This window comes from Cyprinus carpio, chromosome A18 (assembly GCF_018340385.1).
Source record: "Cyprinus carpio isolate SPL01 chromosome A18, ASM1834038v1, whole genome shotgun sequence".
NCBI classification, from domain to species: domain Eukaryota; kingdom Metazoa; phylum Chordata; class Actinopteri; order Cypriniformes; family Cyprinidae; genus Cyprinus; species Cyprinus carpio.
Window position 1 is genome coordinate 921661 of NC_056589.1, and position 27612 is coordinate 949272.

Sequence of the window (27612 nt, forward strand, 5' to 3'; positions counted from 1 at the left end):
CTAAGGTTCACACCAACACCTCAGCAGAAATCATTAGTGTGTGAGGGTCAAAGCTTTGAAGGTATAGTCCACCACAAAATGTGTGATGGTCAGAAATAATTTGTGTGTGAGGGTAAAATTTTTGATGGTATTGTCCATATCATTTTATTTTTATGATGTTTTGTTCTGTGTGATTTTGGTTTTTGTTTTTTTTAGAAATCATACAGGTTTGGAACACAATCTCCATATTTACTCAACATACAGTAGGTAAATGATGAAAGAATTTACTTTTTTGGGTGAACTAACCCTTTAAGATGTGTTCTTGCACTTCTTCAAATGGCAGCTTTAGCCACAAATCATCAGTGTTGTTAGCGTTATCTAAAACTATTAAAATAATTTTAATCGTTCATTTAAATTAAGCTGAAATAAAATACAATTAAAGTATTAGAAGAAAAAATTAAAGTTAACAAAAATTAGAAATATTTCTTTGGCAACAAACTAAAAAAAAATTTTAAGCTGAAGTGCCTAAATTACTAAAACGGATTTAAAAAAAAGTTAAATAGTTAATAAAAATGACAAAAGCACATAAAATTACTTAAAACTTAAAAAAAAATCAAAAGGGTAATTAAAAAATATTAATAATTACTATAATAGTATATAGTTAATACTAAAATAACACTGGAAATCACAGCATAAAATTAACTCGTCTTCATCAATGATATGACTATTAAACCTACTTATAATAATATAATAATAAAATAAAAACAAATCGCTGTATAACAGAATGCAAATTGTTTCAGAATGATATGAAAATATGAAAGTATGAAAGTGCAATTGGATAAATGTATACAAGTTTATGAAGTTAATGGAGAAATTGTTTATTGAAAATACTTCAATAGTTGTGTGTTTCTTGCCTGCCCCCTACTGGTTCAAGTATATTTTTATCCATTAAAGAAACCTCAGAACAAAGTATACAGAGAGGTGTTCAAAAACCTTTAATTTTCCTTAATAGAGAGACAGAATTACAGCAAACATTGATTCGGTCAGGTTAAGATAACCAATAAATAACTGGCCATGTTAATATCCATTCAAAATGTATTTTTGACAGTCATAAAACAGCGAATCAAGTCACTATTTTCAGAGTTAACGCTGACAATCTTGTACATCTTTTTAAAAAAGCCTGGTAAACTCATAGATTAAGATTCAGCTGAGTTCTGGCAGTAGCTTTTAGCCACATGTGCCGTTCCCTTTTTAAAGAGGGTTCATTATACAAATTCATTAGTGCCATTAAAAAACAGCTTGACCAACTCTGATCACTCCATGGGAAGTACATACTACATTATCTTACAAAAACATGGCCTTTTTTTTAAACAAATGTTGTGATGAGAGGGGAGATGATGGGAGGGGGTGTTGTGGAGGCATGTTGTTGTTTTTCTAAAGGGAAGTGGTCGCGAGTTTGTTCAGTTCATTTGGCACGATATCAAAAGCACAGTGAACTCTGCTGTGCTTGTTTTGATAGCTCAAAACCTTACAGACTTTTACTGTTTCTTATTTGCATATGTAGAAAAGGAAAGTGTAAAAGTGAGCAGTTTTAAAAATACAAGTGTCGATCTCTATATATATATATTCTTATATAATATAAACTTTTATTTAAGTGAGCCGTTTGGTCCAAGTTCCAAATGTACAGTACACGAGTGTTGATTTCACACATAAAGTTAGGTGGATTGATTCTTTCAACAAGGACTCAACCTTGATTAGTGTCATAGAGAGAGAGAGAGAGAGAGAGGGATGCTGGGGGAATTTGAAGTGGTCCTGTAAGGGCACTTGCTGCAGTCACATCACCGTTTATGGAAGACTCGTGGGCAGGAATGGTTGGATCTAAAAGTAGGGCACTGTGGTGAGCTTGTACCACTTGACAGTCTCTCTGCTCAGGTCAAAGTCTTTTAGGCTGAGGGTGATGCCACCCAAACAGCAGTTCTCTCGCAGAGACTCTGCACTGAGCACGCTCAGTTGAAGCTCCCTTTGCTTCAGGGTTTCCTTACTGTAGCCGCTGTACACCAGCTACACACCAAGAAAGAAGGAAGTTGTTTATTAGCTTTTGAATAAAGCAGAACTAATCATGCATGGTTAAACAGGTAGGTTTTGGTTACCATTTCATTAAATGTTGGGTTCCTAGTTTTCCTCGCGATTTTTGTTTTGCGTTTGGAGGTTTTGTGGGGGTCTGGGAGAAGGTATGTTTTCACATAAGGGTTTGGATCTGCTCCGTCATTTGACATCTGTGTTTGGGAGAACAAAACGGATGATGTTTTTTTGTGATGAGAAGATGATGTTTTTTGATGTTTTGTATACTGTTATTCCTTACCAGGTCTTTAATGTGCATGACCATGATGAAGAGCGTGCTGTTTCTGTAGGACACTGACAGCTTCACCTCACCCTCCACGCGGCCTGTGGTGGGACTCACTGGAGGAATCTCTGCCAAATGGACATCGGATATATGAAAACAATCATGATAATGTGGTGCGTTAAAAGTTCTGAAATACACAAAACTCTAAGCAGATGACATGAGATTCTCTTAAAAAAAAGAACTTTAGCATGTGAAATTAATTATTTTAATAATTAAAATGAAAAATGTACAAATTTGAAATATGACGCACATACCTAGGGTTTTTGAGAGTCCTTCAACCCCCTCGGTCTTGTCATCTCTCGCAATAGGGTGGAAGAAGGTGTAGATAAGATCACATTAAAAATAGAAAAACAACAAATTCAACTCAAGTAACACTTATTTACACAACTGTTCTAAAGTTTGACCTCAGTAAGACTTTTCAGAACAAAGTTATTACTTATATTAAGCAAGGATGCATAAAATTGCTCAAAATTGACCAGTCGTTTATGATTAAATAAATCCAGCCTTGTTATACATAACAGACTCAAAAAACATTTGAAACATTCAGACAATGTTACTAAAAATCAGTGCATATTCATTTGAGTGATTTAATTGGTTGACTCCTCATCACTGCTGGAGATTAAAGGGATACTCCACCCCAAAATGAAAATTTTGTCATTAATCACCCCCAAGTTGTTCCAAACCCATAAAAGCTCTGTTCGTCTTCGGAACACAATTTAAGATATTTTGGATGAAAACGGGAGGCCTGTGACTGTTCCACAGACTGCCAAGTAAATAACAGTGTCAAGGTCCGTAAAAGGTAGGAAAGTCGTTGTCAGAATACTTAATCTGCCATCAGACGTGCAATCTGGGTTATATGAAGCCGACAGAAACACTTTTGGTAAGCGAATAACACAAAAATAACGACTTTATTCAACAATTCCTTTGTCAACAGTCTCCTCTGTGTCTCTCCATATCGCTGTATGCTCTTCTGCGCCACAAGGATGCGCTGTCTCTATGTGTATTTAGCTTTTATTTGAAAGAAAACAGTGCATGCTTGTGCTGCAGATGACACAAAAGAGCATACGCAGCATACAGTGATATGGAGAAACACAGAGGAGAGTGCTGACAAAGGAATTGTTGAATAAAGTCGTTATTTTTTTTTTCTTCGCTTACAAAAATTTTTCCTGTCGCTTCATATAACCCAGATTGCACGTCTGATGGCAGATGGAGTATTCTGACGATGACTTTCATACCTTTTATGGACCTTTTACACTGTTATTTACTTGGCAGTCTATGGGACAGTCACAGGCCTCCCGGTTTTCATCCAAAATATCTTAAATTGTGTTCCCAAGATGAACTGAGCTTTTACGGGTTTGGAACGACATGGGAGTTAGTGATTAATGACAAAATTTTCATTTTGGGGTGGAGTATCCCTTTAACAAAAAAAAAATGATATTTTACAATAACATTTTAAAGCAACAAATGTTTATGTTAAATTTCCATTCCAGTCACCTGAGTGACTTCTGTTGAACCCCTCATCAGATTGTGCACATAGCTGCTCAATTCCACCTTCCTTTTGGATGCCACATCCTTGATATGTGTACGTCCCAGTACCATTTTACTGGGAAACCTATAAACAGAAAAAGACTCTTAGGAACATAGAAGTGTAGAATTTGACAAACCATGTAACAAGAGGTGAATTCATATACCCCGGCAGCTTCCACAGAGGAAAAAGTATGGTCAACTTGTTGTGCAGTTCCTGGAACTCATCAAAGGTGCGGAAGACAAATTGCGGCTCACTTTGACCTTCCCTAAGGATCCGTATAACATACGTCTGAAAGATATGTGAAAACCAGGTGAAAATAGAAAAATGATTGGAAAATTCGATTTACAAAAAAATTACATAAACTACTTTATAAACTCCTCTTAAATATTAGTCTCACATAGTGCTTGTCTGGATTGTATCTCTTCTGATATGAAAATATGGAGGCATCTCGGATCCTGCCATCCTGCTTTATTGTGTATGTCCGGGGAGCGAAGGAGAGGATTGGTTCATCATTTGAAGGAAGACCAGAGAAACGCAACTGGGCCAGGTTATGGATGAAGAAATTAAACTTTGTGGCCACACTGCCAAGACTAGATTCAATCAACCTATAGGAAAAAAGATAGAAGAAAAGAGACAGGTATGTAAAAAGTTTATTTAGAGAGCTCAATAAACAAATAAATACACAAGTAAAAAAAATCCAACATTTACCTTGTGAAGAAAATGGTAGCCTCTGCATCTGTAGTCTGAGGTTGAAGAGCATCATGCACATATTTAAGATCTTGGACTCCAGTCAGCTCAGGCAAACCGGACTGCGTCATCTGTGTTAAACACACAAATATAAAACTGATCAATAAACAAGTAAAGCAACAAAAGTCCTGAATGAAGAAAATTATGCAAACAGCTTCCTGTCCCTAGGATTGTGCAATTGACCATTGAGACAGATGACACACAAATGGCTGTTTTGTTTGCAGTGTGGTGCTGTATAATACCAGAGACAGTAGGTTGAGGAAGAGGTTGGAGTGTTTGCGTATCAGGTTGTAGGCTTGAGAGCAAAGGTCAACAAAAAGCTGGAAGCGGCTAGTGGGTCTCTCGCCTCCATTAATGACGTAAGCCATATCAGAGGTTAAGACAAATGGTGCTCGGTCCCTGCAAAAGAGATCAAAACGTGATTAATAAAATCAAACAAAACTGGGCACTGACGTAACTCATCATCATTCACCTTTTAAAACTCCCAATCATTTGTGCGTGACCCAGGAACTTCCCAAAGTCTATGTGGAACATGTGGCCGGTGGAGCGCAGCATGATGTTATCGTTGTGGCGGTCACAGATGCCTAGGACGTAAGTGGCCACGCAGCATCCTGCGCAGGTGTAGATGAAATTCTCTGAGGCCTGATAAGAGACGGTTTCGATTAAGTTCAAAAACTCAATCAACCACAAGAACTTGACCTTGACTAAAGCTGCTATGCATAATCATGCAGTTTAGTTTTAAATGTACCTTCTCATACTCATCCTCAGCAGGGTTATACTTGCGAAGCCACTCGGCGAGAGGTTTGTCCTTGAAGGAGCCCGTCACTCCGTACTCCACCTGAATCTTCCTCAGCGTTTCAGAAGACGGAACCAACTCCACCATGCCTGTGTAACCAAACACAAATGTTAGAATAGAAACAGACATTACTGTACATACACAGTGTCACAAAGTCATTTTTAATAAAGCCATATAAAAAAGTCAATTTTATTTTTAATTTAAATTTGAAACATTTTCTTTGACCTGTAGGCCATTTTTGTTGTACCTACAATGAATAGGATTTTCATTCACTACCATTCAAAAGTTTGGGGTCAAAAGGTTTTATTATTATTATTATTTTAAGAAATTAATAAATCAACAAGGATGCATTAAAAGTGACAGTTACAACAGTTACAAGGTAAGAAAAGATTTCTGCTCTTTTGAACTCTATTTATCAAAGAATCCACTAAAATTATTAAGCAACACAATTGCTTCAACATTGATTATAATAAGAAAGAGATAATTAGAACGATTTCTGAAAGATCATGTGATACTGAAGACTGGAGTAATGATGCTGAAAATTCAGCTTTTCTATCACAGGTATAAATTACATTTTAAAGTATATTAAAACAGAAAAAAAAAACATATTGTGAAAACAATATTTTCACAATATATATACTGTTTAACTGTATTTCTTATCAAATAAATGCAGCTCTGGTGACCATAATAGATCCCTATCAAAAACAAAACATCTTACAGACTCCAAACTTTTGAACAGCAATGTAAATCATAATAGCATTTCAAATATATACATATTTTAACTTTAATTCTAGTTAAATAGGTTTTAAATGTAGAGCAGAACATACCTTTATCTTTTCCAGTAGAGATGCATTTGAAGTTGACAATGCGCAAGTCCAGTCCCTCCTGCAGCCAGATCCGATCCATAATCCGAATCATCTGCAGCGCCAACATGTCCTGCCTCAGATCCTCTCCAACCTGAGTTTCAGTTATTAAGGATGATATATTATTAGGTAATTCATCAAAAAAGAGTGTATATAGTATGTGTGTGTAAGAGTTTTTTTTTTTATATTGTTTTTAGAACTATAGGGCGTGTTTTTGTGTGAGACCAGACTTAGATTTTGGTACTTTGTCTGTGGCACATTTTTTAAGTGCAAACTAATGTCCATCAATCATTAGTGGTCATTTTATTGTATTTTGAGTTAATTTGAGTTTTTGTCTGTTGCAATTTTTACAAAAAGAAACTGACTGCCCTGTCAAACTAAAGTAATGTAAAACAATAACAAACCTCTATATAGGTATACATTCTAACTATGGAGGTCCCTTCACTATACTGAACACACACCTTAAACATGACGTTAATCTCGTCTCCCAGCGGGTCTGCATTAACCAGTGCAATCTTCAGAGGTACAGCGTTGGAATTGAAGAAAGAGCAGGCCTAGTTTCAACAAAAGCAGCACCATGTTACAAAAGCATCACAACATCAGCCTCAGGGTTTTCGTTAGATTCTCTTCTTCAACATGGCAACAAAGAGGGTCTTTGAAATGGGGAGAAGAAGAGATGGAGTTCATTGACACGACTTTGCTGTGTGTGCAAAACTCTACATCTGAAACAGGAAGAGAGGGGGAGTGAGCAATGATAAGGAAGTGAATCACATGTGAATGCTTCCCAGCAAAACGGAACAAAACCTGGCACGAGATGAGAACTGAAGAGATCCATTCATTGGAAATATAGTTTTTGAAGCTTCTATAGAAATGCTGATCAAATGCATTAATCAGATTGAGAATGTAGGTTTGATAGGGTCAAGTTAGTTGTCATGAATTTAAGCACTCACCTTGATATTGAGTTCTTTTGCCACCAGACTGGGGCTAATAGGGAGTCGACAGCTGTTCTTTTGGAAAAAAGACTGTACCCTCTCAAGACCCTCGAGCAGCACCACCTAAAAGAGAACAAATATTCAGACTGGAATATGAAGTAGCATTAAGACCGGATTTGACTGATACGAACTACAACATCATTACTTCCACCCAAAATTCCTAAGCTTCCAAAAACTTTCAAGTGGAGAAGTTTGGGTTAGAATAGTTCTCAAGAGCGCTAGTATAAACACTTAGAAGCTGTAAAAGCAGACTACATAAAATAAACATTAATTGAAAAAAAAAAAATAAAACATAAAAAACTTGGTAACACTTTTAGGGATGTAACGTTTAACCGCGAGCCAGCTGAAAATCTACTCAGATATGTGACGATTCAAATCGGTTGAGATGCTAAACAAATCGCGATTCATTTAGGTGTAGGAGTTTATATGAATGCATGTCTGAGGGGAACTCACTGTCTTTAGAAAAGTTTAGATGCCTCTGCATATTAAAGTTCATAAGGGCAGCGCTGCTTCATTTACAGCAGAAACCAAACACTTTAAGCGCCACCTGCTGGCAGAGAGTGAATCTGTGTCTCATTCAGCTCGTCTGATGTTTCATGCAGATATTTTTATGTATAGTTTCACAAAACTGAAGTCAAACCATTCTGTTTTTTCTTCAAAATTATACAATCTAATTTAAATTAAAAACTGCTCATGTTGCATGTATGCAGCTTCTTTGTTTGGATCATGAATAATTGCCTCTAGTTTTAAATGGAAAGAGCACAGACAAAGCTTGTGTCTTTTTTTTTTTTTTTTTTACGAAGAGATTTATTTTATTTGTGTTACTTATGTATTTGATTTGGGGCTTGTTTTAAAATGTCAATTTAGTTTTGTTATTTACATATACATTCTATTTAAATTTTGTCATTTAGCAGATGCTTTTATCCAAAGCGGCTTACAAATGAAGACAATAGAAGCAATCAAAATCAACAAAAGCGCAATAATATGCAAGTGCTATATTAGTATATTATTATAGTTATATTTCAATTTCACAAAGAAATGTACAGCATTTTGTCCAAGCAATAATAAAAGGACACATCTGATTCATAATTTGTCTTAAATATAATTTTGTTTAAAAAAAAAAAAAAAAAATCGTGAAACGAATCGAATCGTGAGTTGAGTGAATCGTTCCATCCCTACTTCCCATGTTCACGGAATCTTATTGTAAAGTGTTACCAAAAACTTATTTTCAGCTAGTTGCAAAGGCAACAAACATACAAATGACAAAAACATACAACAAAATGACTAAAATTAAATTGAAAACAATGTAAAAAAAGAAAAAAAAGAAAAAGAAAATCTAATTATTAACAAAAACTAAAACAGTATATCACTGATACTAAAATAGCTGAGCTGTTCAATGTCCCCGACAACCTCTGTAGTCCCATTTAGCCACTTGTTAGCAACAGACACATAAAAGCCTGAAGTAAAATTACTTGTGTTAACCACGGCCCATTAAACAATAGCCCATTCAAAAAACCCAATGACTTCAGAATGACGGAATTGGAAGGACATAAATGTTAATATGTTTCTGGGTTTTAGGACTCATTCCTGCAACACTCTATTAAGCCAAGACAGACAAAGCCATAACATGATAAAATGTGTTTACAAGTAAAGTAATAAAGAGCATTACAAAAAGCTTTCCATCTGTAAGTAAACCACTTGTTCACATGGGAGATATAAGATGAGGCACTATATGACCAAAAAGTATGTGGACACCCCCTTCTGACAGCATGTTTGGCCAGGCCCTTTAATTCCACTGAATACAGATCTTAATGCTACAGAACACAATGACACTCTTGAGAATTGTGCGTGTCCAACTTTGTGGCAATGCTTTGGGAAGGACCCTTTTCCATTCCAGCATGACAGTGAGATCCATAAAAATGATTTAGCCATTGATTAGCACTTGACTGGCCTGTACAAAACCCAAATCTGAACCCCACTGAACACATTTGGAATGAATTTGAACACCTAATGTGAGCCAGACATATCAATATCTGACCTCACTGATGCTCTTGTGCCTTAATCGAAGTGGAATTTTTTTTAAATAAATGCTCAACATGCACTTATGGGCATGGTGTTTTGGTTTCCATATATTTTTGCCATATTGCGTATCAGTACAATACAAAATATATCAATACTGACTGGATGAGCTGGAGGGATCAAGGGTTCATCCAAATACAGTCACCCATTGATCCAATAATCTGTCACAGGTCATTGTACTTGTAAGAAAAATACTTTTAAGTGTTTTGCTAGGACTGAAAGTCAAACCCAGCTCTTGTTCAAACCCAAAAGAAACAGAAAAAAACAAGAGATTCCTTGTATACTTATGTAACCTTTCCTTTATTTGATGTTTATTCAGATCATGTTTTGAAAAGTATTATTAAATTAGATTTTGGAACTTGTTGTTGAACAATTTAGAAAATCCTGCACTTGTTTCCCAGAAGCCTTTGGTTTGAACTCGTAGACCTTACTGGATTTAAGAAAATAAAACCAACTAAAATAAAGAAGCACAAGATTCTGCTGCTGGCACAGATCTACACTATCTTTTTTTTTTTTTCCTCAAGAAATTAATACTTTTATTCAGCAAGGATGCATTAAATTGATCAAAAGTGACAAAAACAAACAAACTTGAACTTCCTATTCATCAAGGAATTGTGAAAACATATAGCACCATTTCCTCAAAAATATTAAGCAGCACAACTGTTTTCAACAGTAATATTAAGTAAGGTTTCTTGAGTGCCAAGTCATCATATTAGAATTTAGCACAGTAGAATGATTTCTGAAGGATAATGTGGGACTGAAATTTCAGTTTTGTCATAGAAATGTCATTTTTAAATATAATATACTATAATATAATATTATATAATATAACATAATATTGTAATGTTTTACAATATTACTGTTTTCACTGTATTTTTGATAAAATAAATGCAGCCTAGGTGAGTATAAGAGACTTCTTTCAATAATATTAAAAATCTTACCAAGCCCAAACTTTTTTTTAGTAGTGTAGTGTAGCCAGTAGTGTAGCAACATCTACAAACAATGCATGTGTAAAACTTATAAATAAAATAATATAACTATAAAGGAATGTTACACAGTTTTTGGGATGCATTTTACACAGGTTAAAAATCATAAGACATCTTCTTTAATTAATGCCAGCCATGGCTTACCTGTCGGGTGGAGCTGCTCGCCTGCCGCACTTTTTCGGCCAGAGCGCCCAGCAGCTGCACAAGCCTGGTCTGCTTCTCAAGCTCAGCCCTCAGGCCAGTCCCACACAGGCACAGCAGTGCACCAAGGATGCGGTCATAACGCTGACCGAACGCTGGGTCCTGCACGGTATCCCTCAGCAGCCTAAATCCAAACAGACCCCAGCAGACTGTGTCTAAATTTGAAGTTCACTTACATTTCACAGTATGCTATCAATCTAAATTTCAACAAATGTCCATATTCTTAAACAGATAAATAAATAATGACAGAAATTTCAAGTGTTTCAGAAACTTTCTCCACCAAAATAACAAAATTTATGAGATTAATAGTGATTAAATATTGTAATGAACTGACCACTCTTAAAATGTATATGATCCTTTTAATAAACAACATTACCAGTAAAGATAATGTGCGATATTGACATTTCCCAGAGCTCGAGACAGCAGAAATATCACCAAGGCATTGTTGAGGTGACACTCGAACTTCACTGCCTGCAATTCACCATAAATGTTTGTCAGTACATCATACAGTATACTTGAAGCATACTTCAAAGACAACATACATATGAACATACATTATGTAACATACATATGAAAATTTACTTAAGTCATACTTATGTGGGTCAGAAAAGTTAATTAAAATAAATGCATTTAATTAAAATTTTTAACTCGAATACATTTAATTTAACTGTAAATAACATGCAATCAAGCATCCAAAAACATTCTTTAAAGGATTATTTAAAAGTATACAAAGTCTGCTTCTTTTTCCAAGTTTATAACCAATAAAAAGCAACAGAAAGCACTATGACAAGCTGTTTATAGAAGAAAAGATACATGCATAAACGTGTTTGGTTGTGTGTGTGTGTGTGTGTGTGTGTGTGCACCTGCACCAGCTGAGGGAGATAGTCAGCCAGCTCATCATCACTGCTGCTTTCGATCCAGCTCACGGCCACTTTCCTCACCTCTGTGTCAGCAAACCTGAATATTACACACACAACCAAGCACAACATTCACCACATGCTCAGCTCCCTCTCCATCACAGAACAGTAATAAAGCAAGTCATGAGACCAATAAAGTAGTCAAAAATGCTTAAAGTTTGAAAGCAAGATATTACGAAGAAAAATCATATGACCAAAGTGACACATTAAAAAGGTCATATGGTAAAAATTAGCTTGTGCAATAAAGAAAGAATGGCGAAAGTGGGCTATAAAACAGAGAGGAAGCGGGACAGATACATACTTTGAATCAAGGAGCTCCAGGGCTGAAACAGGCGACAGAGGGGGCCAGTGGTGCAGAAGTGAGTGGATCTCACCCATACTGCCCCAGTCCCAGCTGGGTGCACTGGCCAAGATTTTGGGCAGGCTGTATTCATAGTCCCGACAATAGTACCGCTGGTCCCAGAGCAGCTGCCTGTCTGCTCGTGACAGCCTGGTGGAAAAGAACGCTGGGCAATGTCAAAGTAGACAAAGTATCGTATTTTCCAGAAAATAAGTTGTACGCAACTATAAAGTTTCAAGGGGTCAAAACTGCACTGATGAGGAAAAAAAAAAACTGAAATAATGTAAAATACTCATAAATAAAGCAACACTTTTACAAACATTATAAACACTATGTATAATGTAAAAATGTAAATTTCACTGCCCCTCATTCCAGAATAGAACCGGAAAAGAGTACAGAAAAATGTTAGTATAAAACAAATTATAGTCTAAACATTAATTATAAACGCAAAGCCTAAACGAATTTGTTTAAAGTGAAAGACGGTATGTGGAAAATCAGCTGCACAAATAAACTTGGGCTCAAGTACCTCTGTCAATGGGCACGATACCAAATGTGTGTGCTTTGCGCATGTTTTGCATGCTTGATGTAAAATTCATTACATAAGTCACTTTGGAATAAAAGTTGCAGTACGTTTCAGAAATTCTATTCTAGAAATGATGGTACTTCCTGTGGACTTAAAACTAACCCACGAAGCAGACACTCTAACTCGTTAATCCAAGAACCATAAAGTAAGATTTAGTCCTGATCCAGAGATAAGAGGCACAGGAAAGAATCACACTTCTTAAATGTGTCTGCAAATGGCCAGTGAAGCTGGGAGCCCGGCAGCTGTTGGCACTTGGTGGACATTCAGAGAGACATGCTCACAAAATGAGCACGGAGAGCTGCCCGCCGGCTGAGGCTGAGTGTTGTGTGGCTGTTTTAAAGCTGACTGAGCTTTCTGTTTTACATCGGAGCGGTGCATTTTCAGCAGAGCATACTAAACAAGGCCTGACAACTGTCTGCTTTTCAGCTGCAATGTCTCCTTATCAATAGAGATTTATTCTGAAGTCACAAGCAGTTCAAGTCTGTTGTTATTGCAGAGAATCAAGTTCGCTTTTGCTATCTTTACAAGAAAACCTCTAAAAAGTTATTCATATGAAACCGTAAATAAACATTGCGACTCACAAACTGTCCTGTACATACAGAAGAAGACAGATGAGAATCAAATAATGCCTGTTTGGACAAAAAGAAGTGAATCCCTTTTTCTAGGCTCAGACTTTTACATTGTTAATAAACTTTCTATTTTAAATGAATCATCCTCTTTTGAACCTGAAAAAGTGCAGCATCAGTGTATGTTCACTGTATTTTTAGTGTTTAGAGTGTTGTGAATTGGCTTAATGATGTCCATGTCTATTTAATAGATGTTTTTATACACTTAGAAGCTCAAAATCACTTCATTCTCAATTCAATTAAAACCCTTAAATAGGATAAGCAAGCTGACGGGGATCCATATAATTGGAGTAACTAGGCGGAACTGATTCAATTACATAATGCTCTCAAAGGCTCTTTTATCCTCCATATCAGAAATCATGTTCAGCTCATATGCTACTTAGGCTTATTGTGAAATGAACAAGACAGGAAGCACATGGCACTGTAACTGTATCAAATATTCTGATTAGGGATTTACCAAAAAGCCCGAATCAAAGCCTACAAACTAATCCTACCTAAAATCGTACCACTATTATTTAGCAAGAACTGGTATTTTCTTCATGAAATGCAAATCCACATTTTGCCACAAGGTCTTTTTAATGATGCAAACTTACCCAAAAGCAGATGCTCGTGCACACAGCTTTTCGATCTCACTTCGATCTCCCAGATCAAGTGGCTCTAGAGACTGAGGGTCTGGGCAGCCGTTCTCCTGAGGACCAACATAGAGCACGTCCACCGCTGGACTGGGGAAGTCAACCTGTGCATGGTCAGACAATGATATTTAAGTGTGAATCAATGTCAGTGAAGAGCAACTGACACTAGATGGAAAAAAGAACCTGCAAATAAAAGAACCTGCAGTATGATCCGTTCTGAAGGATTCTTCCCCTTGCCTGCAGCTCCAGGCTGAAGGACTTGAGGAGACGTCCACAAACTTAGCAGCTTGCTACCTCTTGACAACACCCTAAAAACACAAAATGCATGAAGTTATGTTTATATTACTTATTATACTGCAGTCTCAAATGTATTAAACTATCACAGACGTCCCAATATACAGTGGTAATGTTGTGCTGTCATATAGGAATTGTCATAATTACAAGATTCTGACTGTTTAATTTTTTGTTTAACTTGTAATTATAAATTGGAGAGTCATAATTTTATGAAACCTCCCACAATAAATCTGTCATTTTATCATAGCCATTGTTACATAATGTGTTTTCTTTGTCCTTCAAGATATTACATAAAGAGGTAATGAAGTGATTACATACTTTTCAGTCATCAACACTGAAGATGTTTATGGATCCATTTAGGCATTATGAACACTGAATAATTGATTTATTACTTACTGGGAAAAAAACATTATTTTATGACTTGCCTTCTGAAATCAAACAGAGGCATGGAGACTTTTCCCAAAAGCTCTGGACCCTTCCGTTGCTTGTTGGAATCTGGCGAGTTGTTCGCATTCTGGTTGAGAACCCCATAGAGAGAAAGACTCAACATGGCCTCCAGTGGCAACAGCGCCACTGCAATAGGGAAATTGATCCTAAAGAAACAGAGGAAGTTGTCACCAACAGCAGAAACTGGCAGCAATCTCACTGATTTCCCTCTAATACTAAAAACTGCAGGAAGTGGCGTGCCAGCATGTTTAAGGGGCATTAACACTTACAATTCGTCCCATTTAATGTGGTAGAAAAAACTCTTGTATGTTCCCACTTTTTTGGACTGGACAGGCTTGAAGAGATTCCTGTTGTTGTGGGTCAGGGCACACATCAGGTAGTATTTTTCAAAACTGAAATACAGGAAGGACAAATTACTCTACAGCACAGAAAGGGAAGAAAATATCGGCCTGTACTGTACTTATATTTTGACTGAATATGATATAAATTAATCAAGACGACCACACTATTAAACACTATTTTCATTTAGTTTTATGCGCAGTTTACACAAAAATGGTTTGCATATATTCATTCAAATATTTCTTAGAAATGTTTCAAATGATGGCAAAGTATGTGCTTTCTTTTTTTCAACACAGCCAATAAAAAGTTGAAAGTTTTTAGGATTATAGATGGCACAAGTATCCATATTTTGAATCTCTTTTGGTGTGGTCTATGGAAATTTTTCATACTGCTATAAATAGGCTCCATGATGAAGCACTGTGGTAGAAAGTATCCTCAAGGGAGAAATTAGTAACAAATAAAAGCTTCGCCCTCTAGAGAACTGGATCAAAATACAGAACCAAGTGGTGCAGAACTTTGACCCTGCTTTGCCTCCAAACACACACCCACACCCCTCTCTCTGAGCAGATCTTCCTGCTCTCACTGTTCTTTATGGAAATCACCAGACAAGTCTATTTTAGCCACGGCAGAGAAGTGCTGCTGCTGAGGCTAGATAAAGAGAGCTAGAGATAAAGCAAGCTATGCAGTAACGCCTAAAACAAAGATTAACCCACTGACTTCAACAAACTATTATTCAAATAAGTTCCATAAGAGTAAACTCTCTTGATGATATAAAGTATCAACTATTTTAATGTATTATACATATATAGACATGCTCACCCTGCTATTCAGAAATTTGGAGTTGGTAAAATTTCTCTTAATGTTAAATCTTTTTTTGCTTAGGACTGCTTGATGCAGTAATATTGTGAAATATTATAACAGTTTAAAAGAACTGTATTCTATGTTAATATATTTTAAGTTGTAATTTATTCATGTGACGTCAAAGTTGAATTTTCAGAAGTTTGGAGTTGGTAAAATTTCTCTTAATGTTAAATCCATGCCCATTTTGTGCTCCAGAAACATTACTTATTATCAATGTTGGAAACAGTTATGCTGCTTAATATTTTTGTGGAAACTGTGATATGTTGTAAATTTTAGTGTTGTTTGATTTTTTTGTGTAGAATGTTATAATTTTTGTTGTTTGATTTTTTGTTGAATTGTTTTTTTATAAGAACAAACAAAACATATATATATAAATAAATATATATAAAAATCTTTTGTAAAATTATAAATCTGACCTCAAACTTCTGAACGGAATATACACACACTATATATTAAGTTTCATGTGGATCAAAAATAAATAAATCAAAATTTTAGGCCATTTAAGAACAAATTCATACGTTTCAAAATATATACGGAATGTCAAAAAGATTAAAATATTTAGCTGTACTGCACAGCATTAGTAATAAGAGATCATCAGCAACATCATAACCCCTCCAAATATTCATTATCAGAGGACACAGCCCTCATTCCTTGCAACATTTTTCAAAGGTGGCCATTTCAAAAGAATGTTAAATACAGTTACTTTTGTGTGTAGTGATTGGAAAAACACAATTCTAAGCTCTCCAAGTTGGGTTAAATGTTGAATGATGCAGTTATAATTTACTGAGGCTGATTGCTCCAAAAGAACACAGACCCAAAATTACTCAAATTATCTAGGAGGAAATAACAGTGGAAGGAATATGGACTAAGGCAGTGCTTTGAAAGTAGTTGAGAAGTTTACCTTGGCTGTGAGTTTGTTAAACAAAATCATTATCAGTCTGAAGTGAATTAAACAGTGTTTAGTGCTTATTTAGACTGCGGGGCTCGATATGCCAAAACAGGAAGGGAAAATGGATTTATTTTAAAATCCATTTCTTTATAAAGAAAGTATTAAGCTAAAGCTTATACCAGCTTCAGAAACACTCATCTCACAAGCACTGAAAGGGCCACAGTGCTTACCTGCTGACCCAGGTAGCAGGAATGCCATGAACGGCAAACAGAGTGAACTGCAGGTGTTCTGTGGTGCCCGAGGCCTCTCTGCTGTCCCTCCTGTCCTCTTCCATCGTGCAACCAGGAGTAGTTGAACAGAAAGACCTCAGGTAGAGCTTAGCAAGATCAAACACAGCGTCTGTGAGTCCGGCTAAACTCTCCTCCACTGAGCTAGCATAACCTGGGGATCACAAGAAGCTGAGTAAAGCATAGGTGAACAAGAAACAGCACATCCCAAATTTTTGGACCCATACAATCATGTACAAAAAAAATATATAAGGCTGCAAAACATTTTTTTGCTCCCAAAAGAAAGTTCACGGATATAATGTTGATGTTTATAATTTCTGCCCCACTAGCATCACTACACTGAAGACATAATATGCTCAAATAGAGTAAACTTTAATACTACTACTACTACTACTACTACTAATAATAATATACAGAATGGTTAGTTTTGAATATGAAAGTGGACTGGATCATGAAAAATAAAACATCCGAGCAAAGTTTTGATAGCATAACAAAGCCACAGTGCTTACACTTTTTCAGGGGGAAATAACCACCAAAAGGGCTTGCTTGGAGATGACTGTGCATATGAAGTATTAAAGCATTTAAAAGAGAAGAACATTGAGATGACTTTAGGAGCTGAGCTTACCATTAGCTGAACCTGTAGATGCTGAACTTGTGGCACCAGCCTGCCCCAAAAAAAAAAAACAGTGCTCTTTGAATGAATATGTAAACAGAAAATTCTAAATAAGGACTAAAAATTGCTGTGGTTTAGACTGTTTTTAATTAATTCACTTTTTTTTAATGTTGGATATATAACATTAGTGTATTAATGTATAATGCATTGGAAAAATAACAAAATACTAATAATTTAATTAAATAAGGTTAGATAAGGTTAATATTTAGTGGATCTCAAAATGAACATCCAATTTTTATACTGTATTATAATGTTTAGGGGTGCACGATAAATATCGGCCGATAATTAATGCACATCTTGTCAGTAAAACTGGTTCTCTAATCAGCGGTAAATTCGGCTAAAGCCGTTTCTCTAATCGAGAAACGGCTTTACTGATGTCATGCGCATTAATTATCGGCCGATATTTATCGTGCACCCCTAATAATGTTGTGATGCCTTAACTCAGTTTTACAATTTAAAGGTGCTGTATGTAAGATTTTGACTCTACTAAAGCATAAAAATACCATAATATGTTTGCAGATATTTAAGAAACATACTTGTTTATCTGAAAAACAATGCTACAGTCAGTTATTCTCCTTTGAAAATGTGCGTTCAGGCCATGAATGTCGGTGTTTGTTTTGGTTTGTGAAACCCGCCCACTGCCAGTTTACCCAAATGTATTTTGGCAAAACACAGCATATTTAATTTCATTCATCGTGTGCACGTTCCTGTTTGTGTCGTCAATCTGGCAACCTATGTGTGCGTCAAGTCTGAGGAGGAGGGGCCGGGTGAAAAAACCCTCTCCAATATTTTGAATTTGGACTGCAATACCTAGTTCAACCACTCTGTTTCAATCCTACATTCAGCACCTTTAAAGTAACAGATTTATTTTAGTTTAGAACTATAATATCAGCCATTTATCAACAACCAGTTCTGTCATAACATTAAAATAGTGACTGTTTTATAAGTATCAGCTACAGTTTTAATTACAGTTACACTGAATGTTCTCTGACCTCTGGAGAACGTGTTCTAGGAAGGTTGACAGAGCGTTTGAACCTCTTGATTGCATCAGTGATGGCTGGTGTCTCAATTTCATCCAGAGCACAGCACAGATTTTTAACAGACTGAACCACACTGTCCACTGTTTTATACAGGGTGCTCTAATGAGAGAGAGAAACACAGTGAGAGATTGGAAGTGAGAAACACTAAAGTCATTTTAAGCACTTCTTTATTTCTTTTCATAAAGTATAAGCTTGATGTGTTTGAGAAATAAGTTACCTCATTCTGAAGGCAGAGATGGACTTGCTTATGATATCCTTCTAGGTATTCAGAAAGACCCTCTCTAGAGAAGAAAAAAACATGCAAAGGAATGAGAAATCAAAAAGCACAATCAGAGACTTCAAAGGCCACCCATGGCTTTCCTAGCCTTTGGTAGGGGCAGGAGATAAGATGGAGCACATTCCTACCTTGTGACTGCCTCTTTAAACGGTCTCTCCACTAGACCAAGGTATTTCTCCAAGACAATGGGAGAGATGTCATCTTCTGCCTGTTAGTATACAAAGAGAAAACATACAGTGGGGGTATAGAAAATAATCACATTCTGTTGCTTTGCAGCCTAAAATGAAGACAGTTTCTGTTTTATCCAGCTGTATTTACTCAGTGCAACTTATAACAGCCAAGTGAAAGATATAACACCAACATGTCAGAAAAAGTTTTTTTGAAGGATAAAATGAATTCAGTTTATGTTTTGTAAATTCAATAAGGTATAGCTAATCACCTTCTCAATGGCACAGCTGTGGTCATTTGTTTAGCTCAGCATGAAAAGAGCTTTCCTGGAGCATTTCAGTCCTTGGTAGTGCAACTGAAGCAAACAATCAACTATGGGTGGCAAGGCACTGTCAAAAAATCTCTGGAATTTATTTATGGACAGGTACAAGTCAGGAGATGGATACAACATTTTTTCAAAGGCTTTATCAATGAATAGAAGCTCAGTGAAGTCTATTATTAAGAAGTGGAAGGTATTTGGTACAACACAGACCCTCCCTGGATCAGGACGTCACTCCAAACTGTATGAAAGAGCCAAGACGAAACTGCTCAGAGAGACTACCAAGAGGCCTACAGCAACTCTGAAGCAGATTTATGACAAAGAGTGGTCACTGTGTTTATGTGACAACAGTATTACAAATTCTCCACAAATGTGGCTTGTTTGGGAGGGTTGCAAGAAAAAAGACACTCCTCAAGAAAGGCCACATGCAGTCACAACTGAGATTTACCAAAATTAGACTAAAATTGAATTGTGGCTTGTTTGGGAGGGTTGCAAGAAAAAAGACACTCCTTGTACAGCTCACCATCTAAATAACAGCATTCCTACAGTAAAGCATGGAGGTGGTAATGTCCTGTTATGTGGGGTGTTTCTCTGCCGCAGGGACTGGGGCACAAGATACCATCAAATTCTTGAGGAAAATCTACTGCCCTCTGCCAGAAAGTTGTCAATAAGAAGAGGGTTTACCTTCCAACATGACGATGACCCAAAGCACACAGCAAAACTGAGCACACAGTGAAAAAAGGTGAATGTCCTTGCATGGCTTACTCAGAGCCCAGACTAAACCCCATTGAAAATCTGTGGGATGACTTGAAGACTGCAGTCCACAAACAGTCACCATAAAATTGAACTGAACTCAAGCAGTTCTGCAAAGAAGAGTGGGCAAATATTGCAATGTCTAAATGTGCAAAGTTAGTAGAGACATATCCTAACAGACCAAAGGCTGAAATTAAAGCTAAAGGTGGTTCAACAAAATACTGACACAAGGGGTTGATCCTTTTGGTGGTTCAACAAAATACTGACACAAGGGGTTTATTTTTTGATATGTTAGTGTTGTTTCTTTCACTTGGATGTTATAAGTTGTACTGAGTAAATACTGCTGAATAAAACACAAACTGTGTCCATCTTCATCTGCAAAGCAACAAATTGTGATTATCTTAAAGGGGGCTGATTCTTTTCTATACCCACTGAAGATTTATCCATTAAATATTTCTGTTTATAACATGTGAAGATAGTAGTGCAGTGAACAACTAGTTTCTAATTATTTTTTCTATTGTTTGTAATTGTTTTACCGTTCGGGCCAGATCCCTTCTCATTGTGCTAAGAAAAAGGAGCTGTAGTCTGATCTCCGTCTCCCACTTCCTGCAGTTCTGCACGTACTCATGACTGCCCAGACTGTGTTTACTGGAAGATAATGTTAAAGATGCTTCAGACATGGGCCAGAGCCAAAAGTAACAATAACTGAATTAATCAATGAATAACTGAATAGTATCTCAAATTTATATACTACTAATAATAACTCTAATAATAACTACCATTTTACAGTTTGGGGTTATTAAGATCTTGTTTGAAAGAAATTCATACTTTTATTTTGCAAGGATGCATTAAAACAGTAAAGACATTAATAACACTACAAAAAATATTTTAAATAAATGCTGTTCTTTTGAACTTTACAAAAATATTAAGCAGCATAACTTTTCAACACTGATAATAATAATAATAAGAAATGTTACCAAATCAGCATATTAGAATGATTTCTGAAGTAATGACTTCCAAAAATTCAGCTTTACCAAAGCAGGAATAAATTAAATTTTAAAATATATACAAATAGAAAACAGTTATTCTGAATTGTAATAATATTTCACAATATTACTGTATTTATTGTATATTTGATCAATAAATTAAGCCTTGCTAAGAGACATATTGTAATAGACATTTTTAAAAAACCATGAAAAATATATATTACCAACACCAAACTTTTTTACATGAAATATATATGAAAAGCATTGTATATTTATATAAATAATTATTGTGTTTTTATTTTTTTAGTTTGTAGTATATGATTATTGGTTGGTTGTGGATGAGTCCTGGATGACTGTGCTTTGGAAGGCAGTATCAGGTTGGTAATGTCTAGTGTGGGCTAGATAGTCAGCATTGAGCCAGACTCTGAAGAACTATACCTTAGCATAATGAGAAACTAAGAGCTTTTAAAACTTTGCACATGAATAACATGGGACACCCACAGTAACTTAGGGAGGATGCCTTGCATTACAGACTCAATTCTTCCTAAAGCTTGGAATTATTTGTTTTTTGCCCATTCCCTCTGTTCCTTATTAGGGCAGGCAAACCCTCCCCTAGAACTGTTGGTTCTGCTCTTCCAATGGTGTGGGTAAAAAGGAAACAAGGAAGCAAAATAACCCCGTTTTCAAGGAATGTTGGCAGGGGACTTGTTTATGTAATACGACAGAATGCCAGCAAAAAGGAAAGAGAGATGTTAACTGAAGGACTCACTTCTGTAAAACCTCCTCCTGTCCGCAGACCTTGAGAACGTAGCTGCTGATGTCCACCTGGTTCAGGTCATCGTGGACCCAGCACAAAGCCTGCATTATAAGCAGATCCACTGGAGAACTCACTGGGGAAAGAAACACAGAAAACATGAAGGAAAAAGATATCCATGTATTGAGAACAGGTGCCGTCTGCCTGATCTTGCACAAAATGTAAAAACGATGTGGCTAGCATTATGCACCATTTTGCAAAGCGTGCACTGGTGTTGGCTTTACAATGGACTATTACCAAACAGTTCATGCAGTACAGTGTTGACTTGGAGGACAGCGTGGAATGAGGGTGCCATTTGGAAAAGGACCTCTGAACTAATTGTAGACTACTTCTGGTTCATTGAGATCGAAAACCATGACAAGAAATGGATTTGGCATGAGAAGTTTCACTGTGTCAGAGCAAAAATATGACACCCAACATATTGTTCATGGTCACCCCAGGCTGCAGCAATAACATGCCCCACACCCCTCTTTGGAATGATCCTCTCTACAAACTCCAAGCCTAGGGCTGGATTACAGTAAGTTAGCTGTGCTTGGCCTGGACTCTTCATGTCTGCCGTGTTTTTCTGATGGTCATGCCTAATTTGTGGTGGATTTGGGGTTGCTTTGAAGGGTTGTGGGATGCCAGTAAAATTCCTCCTCTGCCATCCTCTTTTCGTGGCACTACAGCAACACACATGGTGCTGGAATGTCAGGAGAGTGTGGTTGGTCTTAAATGGCAAGAATTCTACAGCCATAAGGAAGCCATGGAAAAATGCTGAAAGGCTAGAGTAGAACATCAGACCATATATGCACAATAAAAACCTTTTGTCAAATGGATGTACCTACATTTGAAAAGGATAAGGGAGAAGGTCTGATCCAGAGATCAGAAAACTGAGACACTTGATCTGAGTTTATACTGGAAAAGCCTTCGTATTCCACACATTCAAACCCTAGTCACCTCCTCAGCTTAATTTGCCTTGTCTTTCATGCCAAGAATGTCTGGGATTGCTAACTTTAATAACATCACACAGCTAAGCATTTTCCTCCACTTAAACAAACCAAGGAAAACCTCAAAAAGCTCTTTTTCTTCTTTGACGTTTCAGACAGCCAGCACTGACATGCAATGAGATGGAATGCCCATCATTTTAGCTGTATCGTGCTTCACTGCATGGATTAGGAAAGTTAAGTAACAGAAAAAGCATTACTTTATTGACCAATGTAAATGGAACACAGGAATATTGTTACGAACAATTTGGTAGGATCTAAAATCTCTTGATCTAAACACAACAAACAGGGGTCAGTTTATGAGGAAAAACAATCAAGAACAGTGTGGACCATATGCGGAGTTTAAGGAGGGCTGAGCCAATCATGATTTTGTCTGAGTTATGAATAAAATATCAAAATTAGATAATTAATTTTCTCATTTTATTTGTATTATCTCGTTATTTTAGTTGATAAAGTACGTTTTGGGCTAAATTAATTTCTACGATATTTAAGCCCCCATCCTTGCGAGCCGCGATCTCATCATGATTCTTGACTTGTCACGATAGGCTAAAAGAGGACTCTAGTTCATTATTTTTCCTGAATAATGGAAATTTGTTAAATAAAAAAAATGCCTACAAAAAAATGGTTGGACTGAGTCACTGCTGGCTGAATTGGACAGGCGATTTTCACATGAAGCTTTACCTCGAGTGTGGCATGTGAAACAGTATTCAGTTGTAAAGAAAAACGGCACCAGTCCTCTTCTAAGCATGTACGCAAGCCTTAAGATTCACCCTCAGCTTGTGACAGCTGAAATGGAACTTGTGAAATGTGCAATCACATCGCCGATCACTTTAGAGAAACTTAAAGATGAAGTAGGCTACGGAAGGACAAATATCCAAACTTTTTCAGACTACTGTCTGCAGCTTGCACTCACGGTGCCCGTTGGTTCGGCTTAGAGCCCTGCACGGGGCTCAGATTTAGGCCCTAGCCTGGCCCGTGTCCGACAGCTTATGAGAATTACCGGCCCAAGCACGTCTTTTTTCCCCCTTCTCCCCAAAAACAGCTTATACTACTGTTTCAGCTTGTCTTGAACAGAAACAACTTCACAAAAATGAACCGAAACTCAGCGAATACATGCCTAACAGACATGATAAATATTAGGGGTGTAACAGTAAACAAATATGAATGGTTCGGTATTATTTCGGTACAGCAGGGGGAAAAACTAAACTTTTTTTTTTTTTATGGTTTACTGAACAAGTTACTCTTTCTTTAAATACGTTCAGTTATAGTTTTCTTAGTGATAAAAAAATCTACCTCAGCTTATGCTTAAAACTATAGGGAGCCCTTTTACATTATAAGGTTACAATTAGGCCCTAACAAATTTAACCAAAATATACTTTTTATTTTTAAATAGATGATCAACATTCAATTTTAAAAAAATTTTTAAAATAAATTGTTTAGGCATGGGATGTTCAGTTATGTTTATTCGCGTTAAAACCAGTAGTACAGAGGAAGGAATAATCGTGTTCACTCGAGCTCCACTCTTCATAAATCTGTGGGGCGTCACGGCTCAGACAGGGGAACCGGAGCTGATCGCGGCCGCTCTAGTCAGTGCTTGTGTTGGGATTACACCAGCACGTTTCTGAACCGTCCCAGAAGCAGCTCTCCAAGGCAGAGTTTGTGCAGAGATCTGTCATGCCACATCAAAGTCTGTCAAAGCCGCCATATTATTTGTAAAAAAAAAAAAAAAAAAAAAAAACAAAACTGTATTCGTTCGGTACACTTATGGCGTACCGAACCGAAAGACCCATACCGAAACAGTTCGGTATGAAATACGTGTACCGTTACACCCCTAATAAATATATCTATAGAAAGCCATCAGTGGTTCAACCGTAACATTATGTAGAGACTTGTGTAATTTTAAGAATACTTTTTGTATGCAAAGAAAACAATAATAACGACTTTATTCAACAATTTGTCTCTCCGCATCACCATAGCGCCCATTTTGGAGAACATCCACATAATGCAAGCAGCGTAACGCCATTTTGGCGAATCTGAGCCGCACCAGGGTAGCTCTATGTGTATTTACGCTTTGATTTGAAACGAAAAACAGCGCATCTGTGTAGCGCGGGCTGACACAGAAGAGTGTAAGCTGCTTGCGTGTCAGCAGATGTTCTCCAAAATGCCGCTACGGTGATGCGGAGAGAAACAAAGGAGACGAACTGTTGAATGAAGTCATTATTTTTGTTTTCTTCGTGTACAAAAAGTATTCTCGTTGCCTCATAATGCTATGGTTGAACCACTGATGGCAGATTGATGATACGGTGCGATTACTTTCATACTCTTCTGGACCTTGACTGTGTAATTTACTTGGCAGTCAGTGGGACAGTCACAAGCCTCCCAGTTTTCATCAAAAATATCTTAAATTGTGTTCCGAAGACAAACAAAGCTTTTACGGATTTGGAAAGACATGGGGGTAAGTAATTAATGACAAAATTTTCATTTTGGGTTTGAGTATCCCTTTAAGGCTATTGTGTGCATTTGAATGCAGAACTGTTCAGCTGTGCTGACAGCACACACCATACATACTGCTGCGGGACACTAACAACACCGTCGAGCCGCCCTTGACAGTCACGGTCGACAGTCTCGTGTTGTTTCCACCAGCGTAGCAAATTTTTTTTTTTCTCAATTGATGGATGTCTGTCTAAATATAAAAATAAGGAGAAGCCAAAAACAGGCCTGAGGCCCGGCCTGCTTCAGAACTATGACTTGAAAAATTGGCCCGAAGCCCAGCCAGTCCCAAGGGGCATAAAAAAAGCTGGGGGTCCGGTCAGGCCCGGGCTGAAATGCAGGGCTCTGAGTTCGGCTAGTCAGAAGAAATAAGTTCCTCAGTTATGAGTGAAGAATAAGAAACTGGATCTGATCTAGCACACATACAATGATTCTGACTGAAAATTTACCATAAAAAAGCAAATGAGAGAGAAAGATAGCTACACAATTTGGAAAAAGAGGAGGGGGCTTTTCTGCATTTTTTTTTACTCTTTGTACAGCAGTTGTACATTATAAATGTTATTTTTTAATATAGAATAATGTGTTTACATAAATCCTGAAATGTAGAACATAAAAAAAAATTGCTCGTCGTGGCTTCATCTCATCTGCTAGACACTTTTTATGGGTCCCACGCATAAAAGTGAAACTCCGCCTATGGTGTGGACTTGAGGAAAAAGCTAGCTAATATATATATTGTATTAATATATTAGCTGTCTGTGAAGCAACACTCAGGGGCCCGATAAAACACTGTGCCCCCTTTTCCCTTCCTAAGATCACAGTCTATGCTGGATTTATCCAGGACAAAAAAGAGCTATGGGGCTTAGGCAGTAACAACACAGAAAAAATTCTTCAAACACAAAAGGGCCAGTCTTGATTTCCTGCCCAGGAGTGAGGTGGTCAGAGACTCAGCACAAAAAAAAACAGAGGCCCGGTAGTCTTCAGAACATAGGCCGCAGGTTTCACAGGGAACTGAAGCCAAGGCCACTACAACTCAATGAAAAGGACTTTCCGTGCCTGGACCACAGACAAGTAGTACCTCAGTAAAAAACCATGGCAATGTGACATGCAAGCTGAAAAATGAGAAGAAGACCCCTGGTCGAAGAATCTGTTGAGCAGATGGCACGAATAAGACAGTTACGTAAAAAAGAGATTGTGTCGCAGCAGAAATGCTGCTGGTGCTGTGTCGTGGCTTCTTTATTTGTTCATGGCTTTCTTTATAGCAGAAGCTTACATTCAGATCACGGCAGATTCATCAGAAAATGTGACATTATAAGCTATTTATTAGGGATAGTTCACCCCAAAATTTTAATTATGTCATAATTTATCGACCCTTATGACAATCCAAACCTGTATGACTAACTTTCTTCCGCAGAATTTGTATTTTTGGGTGAAGTGTTCCTTTAACTGCCTTAGCTGTTAGCATAACAATTTTCATATAAAACATTTTCATTGTCAAAAGCTTTTTGTAATGACTAAATTCACTGTCACAAAGAACTGCTTACCATCACAAGTGAAAGTTACAGGCTGTTGAGAATCAGAAATCTCAATGGATACTTTAACACTGCTCCCTCTGTCCCCTCCTGCATCCCTCTGAGTGATCACAGGGCTGAGAACATATCCAGGATTGGTAGCCAGGTCGACATGTGGAAACTTTAACCTCAGTCTGCAAAGACATATGACAACACTTTGGGTAAACAAAGACCTAACACAGGTAAATATGGTGTACCACAAGGTTCAGTCTCAAGTCCATTGTTAATCTTGATATTTATGCTCTCTTTGCGTGTGTGATGTTATTATAAAACAAGGTATTAGCTCCCATTGTTACATGGGCTACACACAGCTGTATACTTCCTGCATTTCACTTGTCAGCAGTATTGTCTGAGGTCTACATATGAGGTTTTGAGGCATTTTTGTATTTGGTCTTCATCTTCCTGGCATACAGTATCCAACATTACAGTGCTGATTCAGGTATCCTGGGACCTTCTGATATCAGAATAACAACACAGCTGTAGTAGCGGGACCTGCTTTTTTCTGAGTTATCCCGTTTACCAGTCAATTCAACAAAATTTGCCAAAAAAAACAACAACAACAACAACAACAACTCATAACTCACTTTGAAATGTCTTCACAGAATGCTACGACTTCTAGATTTTGGGCTTCATTTCCCTGTAAAATGGAGTACTTCGAGAGTGCATTTGTACTTCCTTTATAGACCTGTAAATAGACAGACATGAAGCCATGGTTATACTGATGAGCAGACATTTGGCCTATTATACT

General features: G+C 37.1%; 1 protein-coding gene across 1 annotated transcript; it reads right to left on the minus strand.

The window, feature by feature from the left end:
* Positions 1-1601: 1601 nt before the first annotated feature.
* Positions 1602-27612, minus strand: LOC122148535 (phosphatidylinositol 4-phosphate 3-kinase C2 domain-containing subunit alpha-like). The gene is made up of 31 exons (XM_042774725.1): positions 27449-27612; positions 26838-26998; positions 21776-21896; positions 20557-20668; positions 18909-18988; positions 18721-18784; positions 18456-18602; positions 17416-17455; positions 16734-16944; positions 14684-14806; positions 14393-14560; positions 13873-13981; positions 13635-13777; positions 11794-11982; positions 11439-11532; positions 10952-11046; positions 10519-10699; positions 7268-7372; positions 6779-6871; positions 6282-6411; positions 5407-5543; positions 5131-5300; positions 4901-5057; positions 4620-4729; positions 4309-4516; positions 4075-4199; positions 3878-3995; positions 2638-2719; positions 2342-2451; positions 2130-2255; positions 1602-2040 (listed from the first exon to the last, which is right to left on the minus strand). Exons 1-31 carry the CDS (start codon positions 27595-27597, stop codon positions 1858-1860), a joined length of 4041 nt encoding a protein of 1346 aa, XP_042630659.1. The 5' UTR covers positions 27598-27612; the 3' UTR covers positions 1602-1857.

Coding starts and splice junctions, on each gene's coding strand:
- LOC122148535 (XM_042774725.1), bottom strand. CDS start 27,597: ATGTCTGCTCATCAGTATAACCATGGCTTCATGTCTGTCTATTTACAG. Junction 14,561..14,683: donor CACATTAAATGGGACGAATT/GTAAGTGTTAAT, acceptor CTGTTTCTTTAG/GATCAATTTCCCTATTGCAG. Junction 5,058..5,130: donor ATGATTGGGAGTTTTAAAAG/GTGAATGATGAT, acceptor TCTCTTTTGCAG/GGACCGAGCACCATTTGTCT.